Raw genomic sequence first — 16410 nt, forward strand, 5'->3', positions numbered from 1 at the left:
AACAATGACTGCCTACTTCCTCTCAATAGCCACCTTCTAATCTATTCAAGTTGGGTGATATATCTGTATTTTCCTCCTAAGGAGCAAGGTTATAGGAGACCACTAGGGTTGTTTTCACACATTTTCAAAACAATTACATTTGTATTGAAAATACATTTTATTACACAAGTAATAAATACATACAAAGATGCAAGTAACAGCATTTTCATTATTGATCCCAAAAAAGAACCTCAACATGAATGAACCAATGTATTTGGCACATTTCTGTCCTTCACTTGTTCAACCATTAAGGGTCTGGAATTCAGACCAACATCTACCAAAAAGTGTTCCTCTCCTAGTCTAATCCGGTACAGGCCATGCAATGTCTACAATTAACTGAAGGCCATGATGGACCCATACGTTTGCATGCAAAAATTACTATTAATTTTAAATATGAAGTCAGGAAACTGTGACCCCAAAACGGGGCATGAAGAAAAACCAAATCCGTTGAATTCTGAATTCTATTCTAGTGTCCCCTTTCCCTCCTTTTCTCAAATCTTAACCTTTCAGAAACATTTTCTTGACCTTTTTAACCATCCCTTATTTTGTTTTCCATTCCTCTTTTTAGAGGATGTGCCATGCAGTGGTCTTTGACATGGTGAGTGAGAGTATTGGTTCTTCTACAGGAGAGGGTAGTGCTTCTGTAGCTAGGACCTGGCATTTCTCTCAGTCTCTGCCAAGCACTCCCGCACCAGTCCCCTGGCATGGATGATACCTTTGGGGAAAAGTAGGTTACACCAAAATGAACAACAGTCATTCACCGACTGAATGACAACTCTCTAACCAAGTTAGAGTTAGTAGGTAGAGGACTAATGTGTAGTCTAGATAATGCTATTTGTGTTACCACACAATAGAGGTATTGTATTATTACAGAAGTTTCCACATTACCTCGTTTTATTCTCTCCATGGCACTCTTGCTGCCGGCGTAGGTGGGCCGGATCTCCTTCCCTAGCTCCTCGATGATGGCCAGCAGCTCTGAATACTTACTCTGGGGTACCTGGCTGCTGCTGGATCCCTGACCACACAGGGACAGGAGAGGAATAAGTCACTTTACCAAAGGAGTTACCTACGATGTAACTACGCATTTGTTTTAAAATGTCAGTTTTATTTCCTGCATTGTAGAATTAGAAGAAGCAATTTGGATGTATGCCTGAACCTGTGTGAATCCCAAGGAGGGTGGCGCGTAAACATCGTTCACCAGCGGCCTGTAGGACTGCAACGTGGCCAAGTTGGCTGCTGACGGAGACGGAATGTTTCCAACTGTTGGGAGACAAATACAAACAAATATAGGGTCAAATATGATATTACCGTTCACCAAATAGTACAAATTCTACATATTGCATGTTCACATAGCCAACAATGGCCACAGTTGTAGTGCGCATGTTTTTTTATGCAATAAGCCTTGTTAAACACTAGATGTCCTCGAAGGTTCGTAAAGGAATATCCCTGGCAGATCAATCAACAGCTCCACAAGAGACTATCATGGAGGAAGCGGAACAGGGCTGACTAAAGAAGCCAAAGTGATACATTTTTGTCACAACGTAACGACACCCTCCAGGATGGCATGGGACACAGAACGACAGAGATTAATTTTTCGGAACATATGGCATTTCCCACCTCTGCCGTTATAGCCAATGAAGATGAGGATGTGGCTTCTTTACATTAGTAATAATGGCGGATATGAATTAGCCTAGCTCCCAGGATCTGACCCTATATATAACTGGACAAAAACTACAGACACGGTCTTTCTCCAGGTAACGTTATTCTCCAAAAGACCGAATTTAACACTCGATTTAACGGATGGATGGTTGAGTTTAACCGATATTGTTCCCTTACCCTGGTTCCCAGAAGTTCCTGGAATGTGCTGGTGGACATTGGGTTTGTAAGACATTCCCAGAGACATTGTAAATTAAAGAAATAAAATGACCCGAAAATCAAATTCAGTGAAGCGTCTGTCTCTCACTTTTTGTTTACAGCAACGGCACCCGGCAAATATGGCCGTCACTTTATATTGACACCCACAATGCATTCTATCACCACAATAGACAATCCCGGATAATCTGACCGAAAATGCTTCCAACGCGATTTACACAACTTTCAGTACATTTGAAAAGCAAAAATACTTTTAGGTTTATTTAAATTACATATTTTGTAACTAATTCACGTTGGATTTATTTTACTGAAAATATTTTTAAATTGTCCGGCTGCACAGAATACATCTCTAGACCACACAGAACTAACATTTTAGTAGAATTTCAAGCCTAACGGACTAAGAAAATATTTCATGTTGATTCGTCTTAATTATATAAACAAAAAAATAAAAAGTAAAAAAAATATATATATAATTAGCCTATACAAACCTAACGTGTGATACTAGAGCGTGGGGTAAAAATCTACAGACCTTTCCAGTTACACCGTTGGTCAGATGGTAGCGACTCGTGCAACAGTATTGCTTTTGTTCGTAACACTTTGTAGTAGACCACCATAGCACAGCCAAAAAAAAAAAAAAAACATAAAACTAAGTCAATTTAAGATTACCTGTCTTTGTCTGGGGATTTGGAGACGCATCCATTGTTGCCTCGAATTGGCCACACTTTCCCCCTCCTAAAAATTCCCTCTTACCTAAATATTAAGCATAAAGACCAAACAAAATCTTATCTACTACAAACACACGTGCACTGGAGGCCCCTCTTTCTGAAGATTCTCCCGTCTTCTCTCAAAGCTGTGATTGGGCCCGTGCTGATACGATGTAACCCCTCCAATTTGTGGTACAGGACCCGGTCATTCTCTTGACCATTGGTGGACAGGCAGCGGCCACGTTCTATTGCCCAATCATAGCTTTCAGCGTCATTACCCCATGGAAGTTGTGGGATGGGATTGACCCCCAAGTGATGGCCTAAAAACCACAAAGTAGAGGGGACCTGTTATGAGTGGTGATGATTAAGGAGTACAGCACATCATTAAAAAAACGTGGACAATTAAGTATACAGATTTTTTTTTTAATAGGATTGAGGAATGATATAAAAACAGTTTAACTTTATCCTTGGTATTTATTAGTCATTAAGAGGTAGAAATCTTGCACTCAGTTAAATCATTTAATACAGATGTTGTAGAACATGTCAGTAGTGCAACTTGTGCAAAGATGAAATTACACCATCCTTCAAGTGTTAACGGCTATTTAAGCAAAAAACTTTTCTTATGTCCAAACGACACTATACACATTGGTATAGCAAAGTAGCATCCTAAACTCAGGCTTTTTACATCACTTCATTTAAAAAATATATTTTTAGAAAGTCTTCCGCCCCTGTACATCCTGTCTCAAGTGACAAAACAGATTTAAAAATGTACCAGAGATCAAGCAGCAATGTTGCTGACTGGTAGAGATTCGAGGTTAGATTCCAGTTCAGAATCAGTCAGGGAACAAGTGCCCAATCCCAAGAATCCTGAGTCACACGACAAACTCATTCCACGGAGGGTCGAGTGTCTGCGTGTTTTTGCTCCTCCCTTGTACTTGATGAATTAAGGTCACTAATTAGTAAGAAACTCCCCTCTCCTGGTTGTCTAAGTCTTAATTAAAAGGAAAAACCAGCAGACACTACAAGGACCTCCATGGAATGAGTTTGAAACACCTGTTTTAGATATCCATGAAGTGCCTAGGACAGTAGTGTCAAACTCATTCCATGAAGGGCCTAGGGCAGTAGTGTCAAACTCATTCCATGAAGTGCCTAGGGCAGTAGTGTCATACTCATTCCATGGAGGGCCTAGGGCAGTAGTGTCAAACTCATTCCATGGAGGGCCTAGGGCAGTAATGTCTGCTGGTTTTTCCTTTAATTAAGACAGACAACCAGGTAAGGGAGTGTACTTACTAATTAGTGACCTTAATTAATCAATCAAGTACAAGGGAGAGAAACACCCACTCGGCCCCCTGTGCAAAGAGATTGACATGTGACCTAAAGGATCAGATAGATACCAGTGAATATGCTAATTGATACCACCTTTGCCTCCAAAGTGCAATCTTTACCACAGATCCAATCCTTTTAGATTTACACACACCTACATGAGGTAAAAGGGATCCGTTTTCAATTCAACAACAAACTATCTTGAATACTAGCTTTTAATGTAGTGTTATTAGACAGCTTGTATTGACAAACAAGATCTGTCAGTTCACGTGCAGTTGTATAATAACACTCCAGGAGTGTATCTGCTGTAGTTTGATAGTACAAGATATCGAATCTGATGCCACATATCAAACAACCCGTTCTGAACATCTTTTGAATGCAGAGGAATAAAATGCAGGAAAATGAAGTTATTTTAAACCATGCAATCACAATTCTTGATAGTCAAGCTGTAAACAATTCTGTAGGTAGAAAGGATACACCAATGTTTGATAGAAACAAGGATTGTTTCAGAAATTGCACCCTACTCTCAATGGTGAACAAAAGTAGTGCACTACCTATGGAATAGGGTGCCATTTTAAATGTAGTTATGGTGAGAGTTGTCGTCATCATGCCTGAGACTTGAGTCGTGATAGAGTAAAATCTAAAATGAAGAAAGCAAGCAGTTGGTGTGTGGTCATGCATCTCAGGTAGACATTTTGTAAAACACCTGTTTAAAAAAATAATAATAATCACTGTGTAGCTTAACGAACACCTGAGCACTGTCCAGTCACCTGTAGAAAACAAAAACCTGGGTGCCATCCCCCATCCTTCAGTAGAGAAGGCACACCCCATCGTTTACATAGAGCTGAGAGGAGGGAGAGGGGTGCAACAGGAAAAACAGTCTCTGGCATTTTTAATAATGCCACTTCTCCATGCGTCCTCTACTCTTCATCACCGCAGCCTCTTTGGACATAAACCCTGAAATCTTAACTTTGCCACCGTGGTATAGCTTCAGGAAAAACCACAACTCAGCACCTTAGGAGGAACGGAGAGGGAGGAGAAGAGGTGGTGGGTAGTGTCACGGTAGAGATTCAGATGGAAATGTTGTCGTATCCCATCAGGTTGGGTCGAGAACCCAGGGTGTGGAGGAGAAAATGGGTGTCGAAGCCCATCAGGTCAGACTGGGTGGTGAACCCATGTTATGCATGTGGCTGAGGCTCTGAGGGTGCAGCTGCTGCCACTTCTGTTGCTGCTGAACGGCCAGTTGCTGAGACTGGTCAGACGACGACAGGATGTTGGTCAGAGGAGAGACGCAGTTAATTGGAATGATCAGGCCTGGACACGAGAGAGAGAGAGAGAGATGGGAAATAACCAAGTTAGAACAAAGGAAAATAACGCACTTCTCGTAGTCCAACCTCATTTCAACATCTGTTCATTTATAGTTCACTTGTTGGGGAGGAGAGGGACCAGCTTCTACTTATGTACAATACTCCTCTGGTAAAATACATTACAGGTTGCGACTAAAAATATATATTTTTCATAAACTGCTTCTGCCCAAAGACTTCCAGCATCAACTTACCCACAATCCTCTGCCCGTCCTCCGTCCTGAGACGGACGATCTGCATCTTGATGTTGGTTCCGCTGACGGAGGCCAGGACTCCCTCCACCTTGGTCCACACACTGAGCACAGATCCACACAGCACATAGTACGTCCTGCAGCGCAGACCCACCTCACACTGCAGACCCACCGACACCTTCTTACAGTTACCACGCCTGGAGGGAGAAGAGGGGGTTAATAAACACACAATTCAACCTTTTTTCTGACTAGTTCATTAAACTATACGGGTAAAGAGTAAAACCTGCTAGTGAACTTGACAACTCTGCCAAAACCACCACTACAACTTTATGAGAAACAACACCTACCAGTAAGCATGAGAGCAGATCTCAGCTGAAGACTGGTACTGGTCCATCCAGTGCTGCTTGGCATCATCTGACAGCACCTTTTTACACTTCTTCTTGATGTCAGCGTAGGCCTCCAGTTTCAGCTGTTTGCCTGTGTTGGGTCTGTAGACCAGGAACAGCCTCTTCTTACTGTTCACCTCCTTCACCAAGATAGCAGTCTTCTTGTTGTTCCTTATCTGGGGGGGATCAGCAAAATATTTATCGAGTTTGTAAAACAAAACTAAATCTAGGGAAATGTTATGGCAATCAAAAAACTATGAAAATCAGAATGTTATCATATTTGGTGCTAATATGTAGTGTTTGCCAAACTCTGTAGAGAAGGAAACGTCTGATTGGTCTTTTAGTACCTGTACATAGAAGCCATCATCGGGTCCACTCTGCTCAGCCCAGGCATGGGTAGCATCCTCCCAGGACATGCCTCTCTCCACACTCACCTGACACACACAAATAGTATTTACAAAATGGAAAATGGCTACCCAAGAGAGTTCTTTGTTAAACCAGTTTCTATTCCTGTCTAGTGAGGAAAAACAACGGTCGGCTGTACCGTGTAGAGCTCCACATGTCCGGAGGTGGAGTAGCCTGGAGTCAGGAACTTTTTGGCTTCCATCTTCTTCACCTTCTCATCCCCAGAACCTAGGTCTAGAAAGAGACAGAGATAAACAATACTAATCAGATCCACATAGCAGCCATTTTGTCCAGACCCAGTCTGAAATCTTGGGTAGTTTAATATTGTAGGTGTCATTTAGAGTATAGTCCCTCATTCACAGTAGTTGACATTAGTCTCCTTTAAGGCTATAAGTTTAAGGCTATTCCTCTCCGGTCTTACCCAGAATGCCCATGTCGTAGCGTCCATTCTTCTTGGCATTCTGTATGACGGCTGCCAGCGTGTCAGAAAAGTACTGGAACAGAGCGTTCTGCTCCTGCACCGCCATCCCCAGGATACGGTTCAGGAACTTCCCTATGTTGTTGTAGTCTGGGAAGAAGAGAGGAAAGAACTGTACAGTCTAATACTTTTTAATGTAATCTGACAAGGCTTAAAGTCAGAGCCAGTCTCACCTTTGTCCAGAGACAGGATCCCTGATCTGTCCTCCACATGGATCAGACCCACTCCGATCAACCCATGAAGGATCTCTGCCAGGGAATAGGATGAAGACAGAACCACATTTTTTAAGTTTAACTAGGCAAGTAAGTTAATAACATTCTTAGTTGCAATGACGGCCTACCCCGGAAGACGCTGGGCCAATTGTGCACCGCCCTATGGGACTCCCCATCACAGCCGGTTGTGATACAGCCTGGATTCGAACCAGGGTGTCTGTAGTGACGCCTTTAGCACTGAGATGCTGTGCCTTAGACCGCTGACCACCCAGGAGCCCACAGATGGAAGTAAGACAACAGCCATGCACCAGAAATAGATTCACTCAGCTTGTGGACTGAGCCAGTCATGTGAATTCTAGACATGAAAGAATCCCCAGTAGTAAGCAGGAGAACGGAATTTCCCTTGGCTCAAAATAGGGACATAAATCCTACAACCGAGTCCCAAAATCTGTCCACACGAGACATACCTTTGTAGAAATCCCCTTCGAAGTTCGATGGAGGATTCACTAACGGAAAGTCCAGGTTAACGATGGATTTCATCACAATCTCCAGAGCATTTCTGCCATACTGTGGATTGGAGAAGAAAGGAGGTTACAACAACAACTACAGGAAACCACACACACACAAATTATATTTAGTGGTACACTACCGTTCAAATGTTTGGGGTCACTTAAAAAGAGGTGACGCCGGGATGCTGGCCTTCGAGGCAGAGTTGCGAGAAGAAAAAGCCATATCTCAGACTGGCCAATAAAAAATTAAAAAATTAAGATGGGCAAAAGAACACAGACACTGGAACTCTGCCTAGAAGGCCAGCATCCCAGAGTTGCCTCTTCACTGTTGACACTGGTGTTTTGTGGGTACTATTTAATGAAGCTGCCAGTTGAGGACTTGAGGCATCTGTTTCTCTAACTAGACACTAATGTACTTGTCCTCTTGCTCAGTTGTGCACCGGGGCCTCCCACTCCTTTCTATTCAGCTTAGAGCCAGTTTGCGCTGTTCTATGAGTGGAGTAGTACACAGCGTTATATGAGAGCTTCAGTTTCTTGGCAATTTCTCACATGGAATAGCTTTCAATTCTCAGAACAAGAATAGACTGAAAAGTTTCAGAAGAAAGTTAATTGTTTCTGGCCATTTTGAGCCAGTAATCAAACCCACAAATGCTGATGTTCCAGATACTCAATTAGTTTAAAGAAGGCCAGTTTTATTGCTTCTTTAAATCAGAACAGCTTTCAGCTGTGCTAACATAATTGCAAAAGGGTTTTCTAATGATCAATTAGACTTTTAAAAGGAGTGATGGTTGCCGATAATGGGCCTCTGTAGATATTCAATAAAATAAAAATCAGCAGTTTCCATCTACAATAGTAATTTATAACATTTACACTATTTCTGATCAATTTGCTCTTCTTTCAAAAACAAGGACAATTCTAAGTGACACCAAACTTTTGAACGGTAGTGTATATCTGCTTACTTTGTTGTCGAAGTTGAACCTGCTGAGATCTCTCGTCTCTGTTGCTCTTCTGTCTCCATGGGTGAGGGCACCCTGTGGAACACACATATCACATGTAGCATCAGTGGCTCAAACATGGGTGATAATATCCACGTTTTCCACTGCTCAGCTCAATTGAACCACTGACAGGACAGGTTTTTACCAGGCTCTCCAGTCTCTTGGCCACAATGGAGGCAAACCTCTGTTCCCCAGCCAGCTCAGAGATGAGGAACACATACTCAGGAGCAGTCACCTGGTTAGACCTATGGGTCCTCCCTGAGAGAGAGACATTGGCACCATTAAGCAGAACACACATTTAATTAGTCTAAATACCTCACACCTGCTGTTCCCATTGTATCAGAGTGGAAAAAGCCAGAGGAGACACACCAGCTAAATTAACTACCATGAGCCACATTATCAAGACAAGTAAACACCAAAAGACTAGAGTGAAAATAAAGTTAGATTTAATTTCTATAGCATTTTCACTTGGTGAAACGTCAAAGGTTTTGTATAATATCTGCTAGTGGTTTTGAAAGTAGCGCCCACAAGCCAAAATTGGTCACAATTGTGTACTAAGTCATCCATTTCTTATGACACGTGACGGATTGCAATTCGTACAATATATGCAAAACGGCTTAAGATCCCGGACTGCATCTTTAAGTCTCAGTGCTTGAGACTGTAGGGGAGTAATGAAACCACAGCCAGAAAGACTTTACTGACCAAACTGCTGTATGGCTCTGTCTGCACTCCAGGGCAGCTCCAGGGTCATGTGGACCCTCCTCCTCTGGTTCTTTACTCGCCGGTCAGCCTGCAGGGAGATGCCCGAGCTGGCTGCTTCCGAGATGATGGCTATGTTCTGGAGAGGGAGAAGAACAAGCTTAGGAATGGTTTTGTGCCATCGTTTGTGACTACTCTAGTCAACTGATTCTATAGATATGTGACTCAAACAAGCAGACTGCCCCCCACTGCCTTGCACACAACCTACATTTCTCAAGTCAACGTGCTTGTACCCCTCGCCTAAATCAGAAACATGGGGTAATACTGTTCCATTCTCTCCTCCTATTTCTCTCTTCCCATCCTCCCGTACCTTCTCTCCGTCCATGAACCTCTGTTTCTCTGTGAGGTTGAGGATTTCCACAGGAACATCCAGCTCAGACCGAGACTCGTAGGAGATGCTGCCATCGTCGTTACTGACCACCCGGCCTTTACGCCCAGTCATCTGGAACACAGAGAGGATGTGAGAACAAATAATTGAATCTAAAATATGATAAGATAGTCAAGAGGGCCATCTCTAGCTTAAAAAATGTACACATTTGCAGTTAACAATGAGTGGACTTTAAGCTTCTTTTAATAATTTATATTTTATTTTGTCCAGATCCTGGGCCACTGTTCTTTGTATCCATATTTAATTGAACCCATTACCTCAGCCACGTTGTCAGGTCCTCCCAGCTCATCTATGAGTTCATCCAGAGTGTTGGGAGGTAGATCCTGAGCCAGCTTATCTAGCTGGTCCAACAGATCTCTCTTCATCTGCTGAGCATCTTCCACAGCATCCTGACTGGTCATACAGCTGTCATCTACCTCTACCTTGGCTGATGGATGGATGGATAAGAGGGGTAAGAAAGAGGGAGTAAAAAATACAAAAAAATGTTGAATGTTCATCGTCATCTGCTCATTCCGGCTGGTTACACAATCCTAACTCAGACTGTAGAGAATACATTGATGGCAATGGGAGATTTGCACAGAAGTCCGACTCCACGCTCACTTACGGAAAGTGTGTTGTTGCTACTAACTTACCTATGGCAGGTGTGCTGGAGGTCTTGACTGGGGGGGTGGTGAAAGCAGGCCTGATGGAGCCCAGACCAGAAGCTAACAAGGCACTGTGGATAGAGTCTGGGTCAATGCTCTTCTTCTTCTTCTTCTCCTTGCATTTCTTCACCCCTTTCCTCTTTCCAGACAGCCAGGGGTCTGGGAGATGGGAAAAATGATGAGACTGATTATGAGCTAACCACCTACCTACCTTAAATCATCAAACTCCCTCGCTCACCATCCTCCTCATCCTCGCTGGAATCATCCTTGAAGGGATTGAAGTCGTCTTCGTCATCTTCTCCCGAGCTGACCGACTTGAAGCTGTCGTCACTCTCCGCATCGTCCTTATGAGACTCTTCTGATTTGCTGTCATCAGAGCTGTTCCCCGACAGACCACCTGATTTTCTCTTCCTCTTCTCTGCCTTCTTTATGTTGGCACCTGCAGGGAAGGAGAGAAAGGGAACATTAACATTGGTAAACATAGCCAAAACACTACATTAGTGTTGGGGAGACAGAGGTCTTTTTTAAAGAGTTCTCGTGTGAAACAGTAAGCCAGAACATTACATAAAACACCTACGATGAGTCACAGGTTCACGCAAAAAGAACATTGGAAATTCATGAAGAGATCTCTTGTTGCTAAAGTAACCAACTGAAGAATACTGAGATCAAACTCTTCACTGTCTCATTACAGACCCAATGACTGTCCTTTCCTGGCTAACTGCCCTGGAGTACCTTTCCTCTTCTTTCCCTTCTGCTCTGCTGCAGCCTCGCTGGGGAAGGGGATCTTCATGGCCGGCAGGTCAATGCCCAGCAGGCTGAACAGCTTTTCTCTGTCTGGAGCTGGGAAGTGCTTCTCTACCAGGGACTGGAGCACACCTCTGAGAGGGAAAGAGCAAGAGAGCAAACACCTTGTTATAGATGGTACAAGCATACACCTGGCATTAGCATGTAGCTAGCTAGCTTTACAGCTGCTCAATAGATTCCAAGTTGTTTCCCCAATATGTTCTCTCGCTGATGTTCCATTGAGCAAGGAACTTAACTACTCATTGAGTGCTGCACTGTGGCTGCCCTCTGCTCCAGCCTAATATATGGCATTTAGCAGATGCTTTTACACAAAGCGACTTAGTCATGCGCGCATACATTTTACGTATGGGCAGTCCCGGGCATCGAACCCACTACCATAGCAAGCGCTATGCTCTACTAACTGAGCTACAGAGGACCAGCCAATCTCCAACCTAATGTGTATATCAGGGTTTCTGTTAGCCGGTAATAGACGATTTTTGTCCATGAAAAAAAAATTAAGCCGATAAATAAAGTTGTCCGGGAAAAGGAAAAAAAATCCCATTGGCAAAATAATGCTTTTTAGTCTATTTATTGCTTTAAATACATTTGACCGGTCATGCTTATCGGTCTATGGGTTAATTTGCATAATTTAGTGGAATTAAATTGGAGTGGGTATATTCCTTATGCATCTTATTTAATCACATTTTGTATCGTAATTATCACACGCTCACAGTATACAGTTAGAGCCTTGAGAGGAAAATCTGTCAGACAGCACTTTTTATTTCTCAACTGGTAATTGAAGTGTGCTTCCCATTCAAATACATAGGCAATGGAAGGCAGCCTTCATCAGCGCGTCACACACCACTTGGCAATGTGCTGGAGGCAGTATGCATTTTGAAAACAGAGCTACTTAATTGTTTGAAACCTGAACATTTTACAATATTATGAGGCATGTTTTACCTTGCTTCAAAGTAGCCTAGGTAAAATACCACCATGTCTGTGGAGGAAGTTATTTTATGAAGACATTCCATATGCCATGGAAACCAGTAGCCTACTGCCTTGTGCACATTGCTCTGGTAATAATTAAAAAATAAAAATAGTTTATCAACATTTTAAACTAAATGTTCTGATCTGTCGCATCAGATTCATTGCTTTTTCAACATTGTGTTATGTATCCTAGGCCTGCTGGTTGGATGAATTTGGGATCTACCGTCCAACAACTGTCCCAGAGTCTGTTTGGACTATTTCCTTCTCAACAGTCTGACCAATAGAATGGGTACACTTTTCTACTATGTGGGATGGTAGACTGACATAGCCTTATGGACGCGTCACCTATGAGCATAAGGGAAACATTCCCTAAGTAAATTGAATTATATTGCCAATATTACTTAGCCTACTCCGGTCTATAGAGAAATACATAAAATCATTCATTAGGCCACTAAAGCATGATTTGGCCACACAAGATCATTAGCGATGTCTAGCCTTAAAAAAGAAACAAGTTTTAAATCGCATTACAAACAGTCGGAAGGAAAAGCAGTGCACACAAATACCAAATAGATGATTGTGACTGTCAGTGAAAAGTAGAGGCCCAGCCAGGCATATTGAAATATTTTAAAATTCAATCGTGGGACAACAGCTTGGAAAGCAAATGGCTATTGCTGTGAAGAAAGACTAACGTCTTATCAAAATTCTCTACTTAAATAGAGTGAACAACAGTAGGCCTATAGACTTATCTTATTGACACCAGCAGAGCAAATCGGCCATGTCCCCGGTGAGTGCGCACTCCACATATTCACTCCATCATTGTTGGGTCAGTTCCACTTTAAAGTTAGTTTTTGGACAATAATTTCTTTCTCCAGTTTAGACGGATGTCATTCTATTTGTGTCTCCCCTTCTCATAGGCCTATTATACATACAACGTGGTTTTATTGATCTGTTAGTCAGTGTCAGCAGAGTAGGCTACCCCGTCACTTGGGAAATTAAAAAACAAACAATCTGGTAATGTCTCCATGTGTTTTTTCCCATGAAAATAAAATGTTTTTGATATAGCCTATAGCCCAGGCCTCTACGATACACACATTCAGCCGTGCATTGAATGGTCTTTTTGCAAACAGTGATGGAGTTACAGTGCATTCGGAAAGTATTCAGACCTCTTGACTTTTTACAGAAAAATGGATTAAATAGTTCCCCCCCATCAATCTACATACAATTACGTAGGGGAATTTTTTTTAAAAATCCTAACATTTATAAAATCATTGTGCCGTATTGTGTGTAGATTGATGAGTACAATTGTATTATTTAACCCATTTCAGAATAAGGCTGTAACATAAAATGTGGAAAAAGTCAAGAGGTATGAATACTTTCCGAATGCATTGTATATTACTACATTATGACTACTCAATCTACTCATCACATTACGAATAGTAGGCTTTTTTACTTGTAAATGCGATGATGCATGGAATGCATTATTATAATAAAGGTGCATTGTTATGGTGAAAATGTGCATCCCCAAACTTGAAACTTGCGGTGTAGGCTAGTGACTTTGCTGTTGGTTACTGGTCTTGTTGACTGAGGAAAAGGAAATGTGGACAGTAATTCTAACATCTTCAAAGTGCACAGTAAGGTCACAAGTCATTGCATCCTTTACTTGCATGTTCTGTTAAGAAGAATTACCATCGTCTAAATGTAATTACCGTCATCCTGAGCACCGTGGGTAGACGCCCTAATCAGGTTATACACTCAATGCATATGGGTCCAGTACATTTCTCAAATGTCTGGTGCCACATTTTCCTAACAGAAACCCTGGTTTGTGTGTATGCGTGTTTGTATATCAGTGGTTGGATTCAAGCAGAAGACATGTCCATCACGTATGGACTAATCAAGTATATAAGTCTGGGTGAAAAAGTACTTGGCGGTGGAGACAAAGTCGTTGAGCTCTCCTCCTCCTTCCTCCAGGGCCTCCAGTGTTCTGGCCTCTCCTGTCGACTGGAGACCAATCACAACACACTGCAGAGAGCGAGAAAGACAGGACGAGTCGCACACAGTCTGACGGTAAACAGTAAAATGTCTGGGAAACCACCAGTCACCTCTCCTCAAACCAACCAAAATACCCCAGAACCAATATGCAATAATATGACACGAAGGTGTCAGTATTCCTGATCTCTAAAATTTAAGATTCCTGGAATAACAATTTCATCTTTCTACCTTCTGACACCTCCCACCCACCTTTCCGTTTTTGACCTCCTCCCTGGCGAGCTGCACCACTCTGCGGACCTTGGACGCAATGCAGAGGTACTTGAAGAACCTCTGGTGGGCCGACCAGAACTGACCCCACATGGACTTCTTCATCCGCTGCTCTGCATCCATCAGGTTAGCAGCCGCCTGGAACTTCTCCCGCGCAGCCACCCACTGAAACAATGGAGAGGACAGGGTTAAAACAACAGTTTCCGTTTCAAGCCTACTGAAAAGAGCCCAGGGAAAACTTGTTTAGGTTTGGGATTAGGTCAAGGTTCCTTACCAGGTGTACAGACTTGTTGTACATCTTGATGTAGTGGGTTGTCAAAGGAACCTGCTCAATCTTGAACGTGACACCCGTGAAGCTCAGCTGCCTGGCGATGTACATCCCCCTCAGCTTCATATCCATGGCAACTATCTCCATAGCACCCACACCTCTGAGGACAAGGCAATACAAGGGAGGATTTATTTTTATTTTGAATAGGTATTTAGTTAAGGAGAAATGTAATTTGTGATATACTAGATATCAATAGGTATAGAGAAGGTGAGGTGTAACAAGACTTTTGCAGGAGAAGTTGTCCTACCAACAGACTTATTGGCATATTCGTGTTTTGTAACAGTTCTAATGGGTTGAAGACGTTCTGCCTCTACAGATTCCATCTGCCAAAAGTCAGAACTTTAAGGTGGCTTGCTGCATCCAGTTCATGGCTGTTTTTTTAAAGACACATACTCTGCACCACTACGACGAGTTACTAGTGTCTGTCTTGCTCACCGGCGCTCCACAGCCTGAATGAAGTTGCTAAACTCTCTGAAGGGGGTCCCCTCCCCCCATATGCCCAGCCGGCTCATGTAGGCCATGTTACGGGGCTCAGACGCACCTGGACACGGACACACACATACATACAGTTAGATGGAGAACACTTCCATTAATTTAAGACAATATTATTCCTGCACGATATACAGTACCTATCAAAAGTTTAGACAAACCTACTCATTCAAGGGTTTTCCTTATTTTTACTAAATTGTAAAATAATAGTGAAGACATCAAAACTATGAAATAACACATATGGAATTATGTAGTAACCAAAAAAAGTGTTACACAAAACAATTCTTCAAAGTAGCCACCCTTTGCCCTGATGACAGCTTTGCACACTCTTGGCATTTGCTCAACCGGCTTCATGACGTAGACACCTGGAATGCATTTCATTTAACAGGTGTGCCTTGTTAAAAGTTCATTTGTGGAATTTCTTTCCTTCTTAATGCGTTTGAGCCAATCAGTTGTGTTGTGACAAGGTAGAGGTAGAGGTGGTATACATAAGATAGCCCTATTTAGTAAAAGACCAAGTCCATATTATGGCAAGAACAGCTCAAATAAGCAAAGAGAAACAGTCCATTACTTTAAGACTAAGGTCAGTCAATCCAGAAAATGTTAAGAACTTTGAAAGTTTCTTCAAGTGCAGTCGCAAAAACCACCAAGCGTTATGAAGAAACTGTCACTCATGAGGACTGCCACAGGAAAGGACGACCCAGCGTTACCTCTGCTGCAGAGGATCAGTTCAGTAGAGTTAACTGCACCTCAGATTGCAGCCCAAATAAATGCTTCAGAGTTCAATTAACAGACATCTCAACATGGTCGAATTTCTGCAAAGAAACTACTACTAAAGGACATCAATAAGAGACTTGCTTTGGCCAAGAAACACGAGCAATGGACATTAGACTGGTGTAAATCTGTCCAAATTTGAGATTTTTGGTTCCAACCGCCATGTCTTTGAGACGCAGAGTAGGCGAACGGATGATCTCCGCATGGAGTTCCCACCGTGAAGCATGGAGGTGGTGGTGTGATGGTGCTTTGCTGGGGACACTGATTTATTTTGAATTCATGGCACACTTAACCAGCATGGCTACCACCGCATTCTGCAGCGATACACCATTTCATCTGGTTTGCGCTTAGTGGGACTGTCATTTGTTTTTCAACAGGACAATGACCCACCTCCAGACTGTGTAAGGACTATTTGACCAAGAAGGAAAGTGATGGAGTGCTGCATCAGATGATCTGGCCTCCACAATCACCTGACCTCAACCCAATTGAGATGTTTTTGGATGGGTTGGACTGCAGAGTGAAGG

The 16410-nt window shown here is 42.6% G+C and overlaps 2 protein-coding genes across 7 annotated transcripts in view; both read right to left on the reverse strand.

Annotated features, from left to right (window-relative positions):
• Positions 1–138: 138 nt before the first annotated feature.
• On the reverse strand, positions 139–2859 carry LOC112257471 (cyclin-dependent kinase 2-associated protein 1). 3 transcript variants are annotated; one of them, XM_024431050.2, is made up of 4 exons: positions 2578–2859; positions 1196–1299; positions 928–1054; positions 139–754 (listed from the first exon to the last, which is right to left on the reverse strand). In XM_024431050.2, exons 1-4 carry the CDS (start codon positions 2609–2611, stop codon positions 687–689), a joined length of 333 nt encoding a protein of 110 aa, XP_024286818.1. In that variant the 5' UTR covers positions 2612–2859; the 3' UTR covers positions 139–686. The 3 variants fall into 3 exon arrangements, with proteins under 3 accessions (XP_024286818.1, XP_024286816.1, XP_024286817.1); XM_024431048.2 differs by lacking the exon at positions 2578–2859 and adding an exon at positions 2441–2555; XM_024431049.2 differs by lacking the exon at positions 2578–2859 and adding an exon at positions 1876–2049.
• Positions 2860–3069: 210 nt separating this feature from the next.
• LOC112257472 (protein strawberry notch homolog 1-like) overlaps positions 3070–16410 on the reverse strand; it is a 32131-nt gene continuing 18790 nt past the window's right edge. For all 4 annotated transcript variants that reach the window (XM_042326630.1, XM_042326629.1, XM_042326631.1 and 1 more), the window contains 20 exons: positions 15059–15164; positions 14570–14723; positions 14278–14460; positions 13961–14058; positions 11002–11147; positions 10508–10708; positions 10258–10428; positions 9883–10052; positions 9548–9679; positions 9181–9316; positions 8624–8736; positions 8443–8514; positions 7442–7541; positions 6936–7010; positions 6706–6852; positions 6424–6518; positions 6227–6313; positions 5841–6055; positions 5497–5690; positions 3070–5252 (listed from right to left, as the gene is read on the reverse strand). In XM_042326630.1, the coding sequence (XP_042182564.1) occupies positions 5089–5252; positions 5497–5690; positions 5841–6055; positions 6227–6313; positions 6424–6518; positions 6706–6852; positions 6936–7010; positions 7442–7541; positions 8443–8514; positions 8624–8736; positions 9181–9316; positions 9548–9679; positions 9883–10052; positions 10258–10428; positions 10508–10708; positions 11002–11147; positions 13961–14058; positions 14278–14460; positions 14570–14723; positions 15059–15164 (2759 nt within the window). In that variant the 3' untranslated portion in view covers positions 3070–5088. The remainder of the gene's footprint in view (positions 5253–5496; positions 5691–5840; positions 6056–6226; positions 6314–6423; positions 6519–6705; positions 6853–6935; positions 7011–7441; positions 7542–8442; positions 8515–8623; positions 8737–9180; positions 9317–9547; positions 9680–9882; positions 10053–10257; positions 10429–10507; positions 10709–11001; positions 11148–13960; positions 14059–14277; positions 14461–14569; positions 14724–15058; positions 15165–16410) is intronic.

The sequence above is a fragment of the Oncorhynchus tshawytscha genome, linkage group LG09 (genome assembly GCF_018296145.1).
Source record: "Oncorhynchus tshawytscha isolate Ot180627B linkage group LG09, Otsh_v2.0, whole genome shotgun sequence".
NCBI lineage: Eukaryota > Metazoa > Chordata > Actinopteri > Salmoniformes > Salmonidae > Oncorhynchus > Oncorhynchus tshawytscha.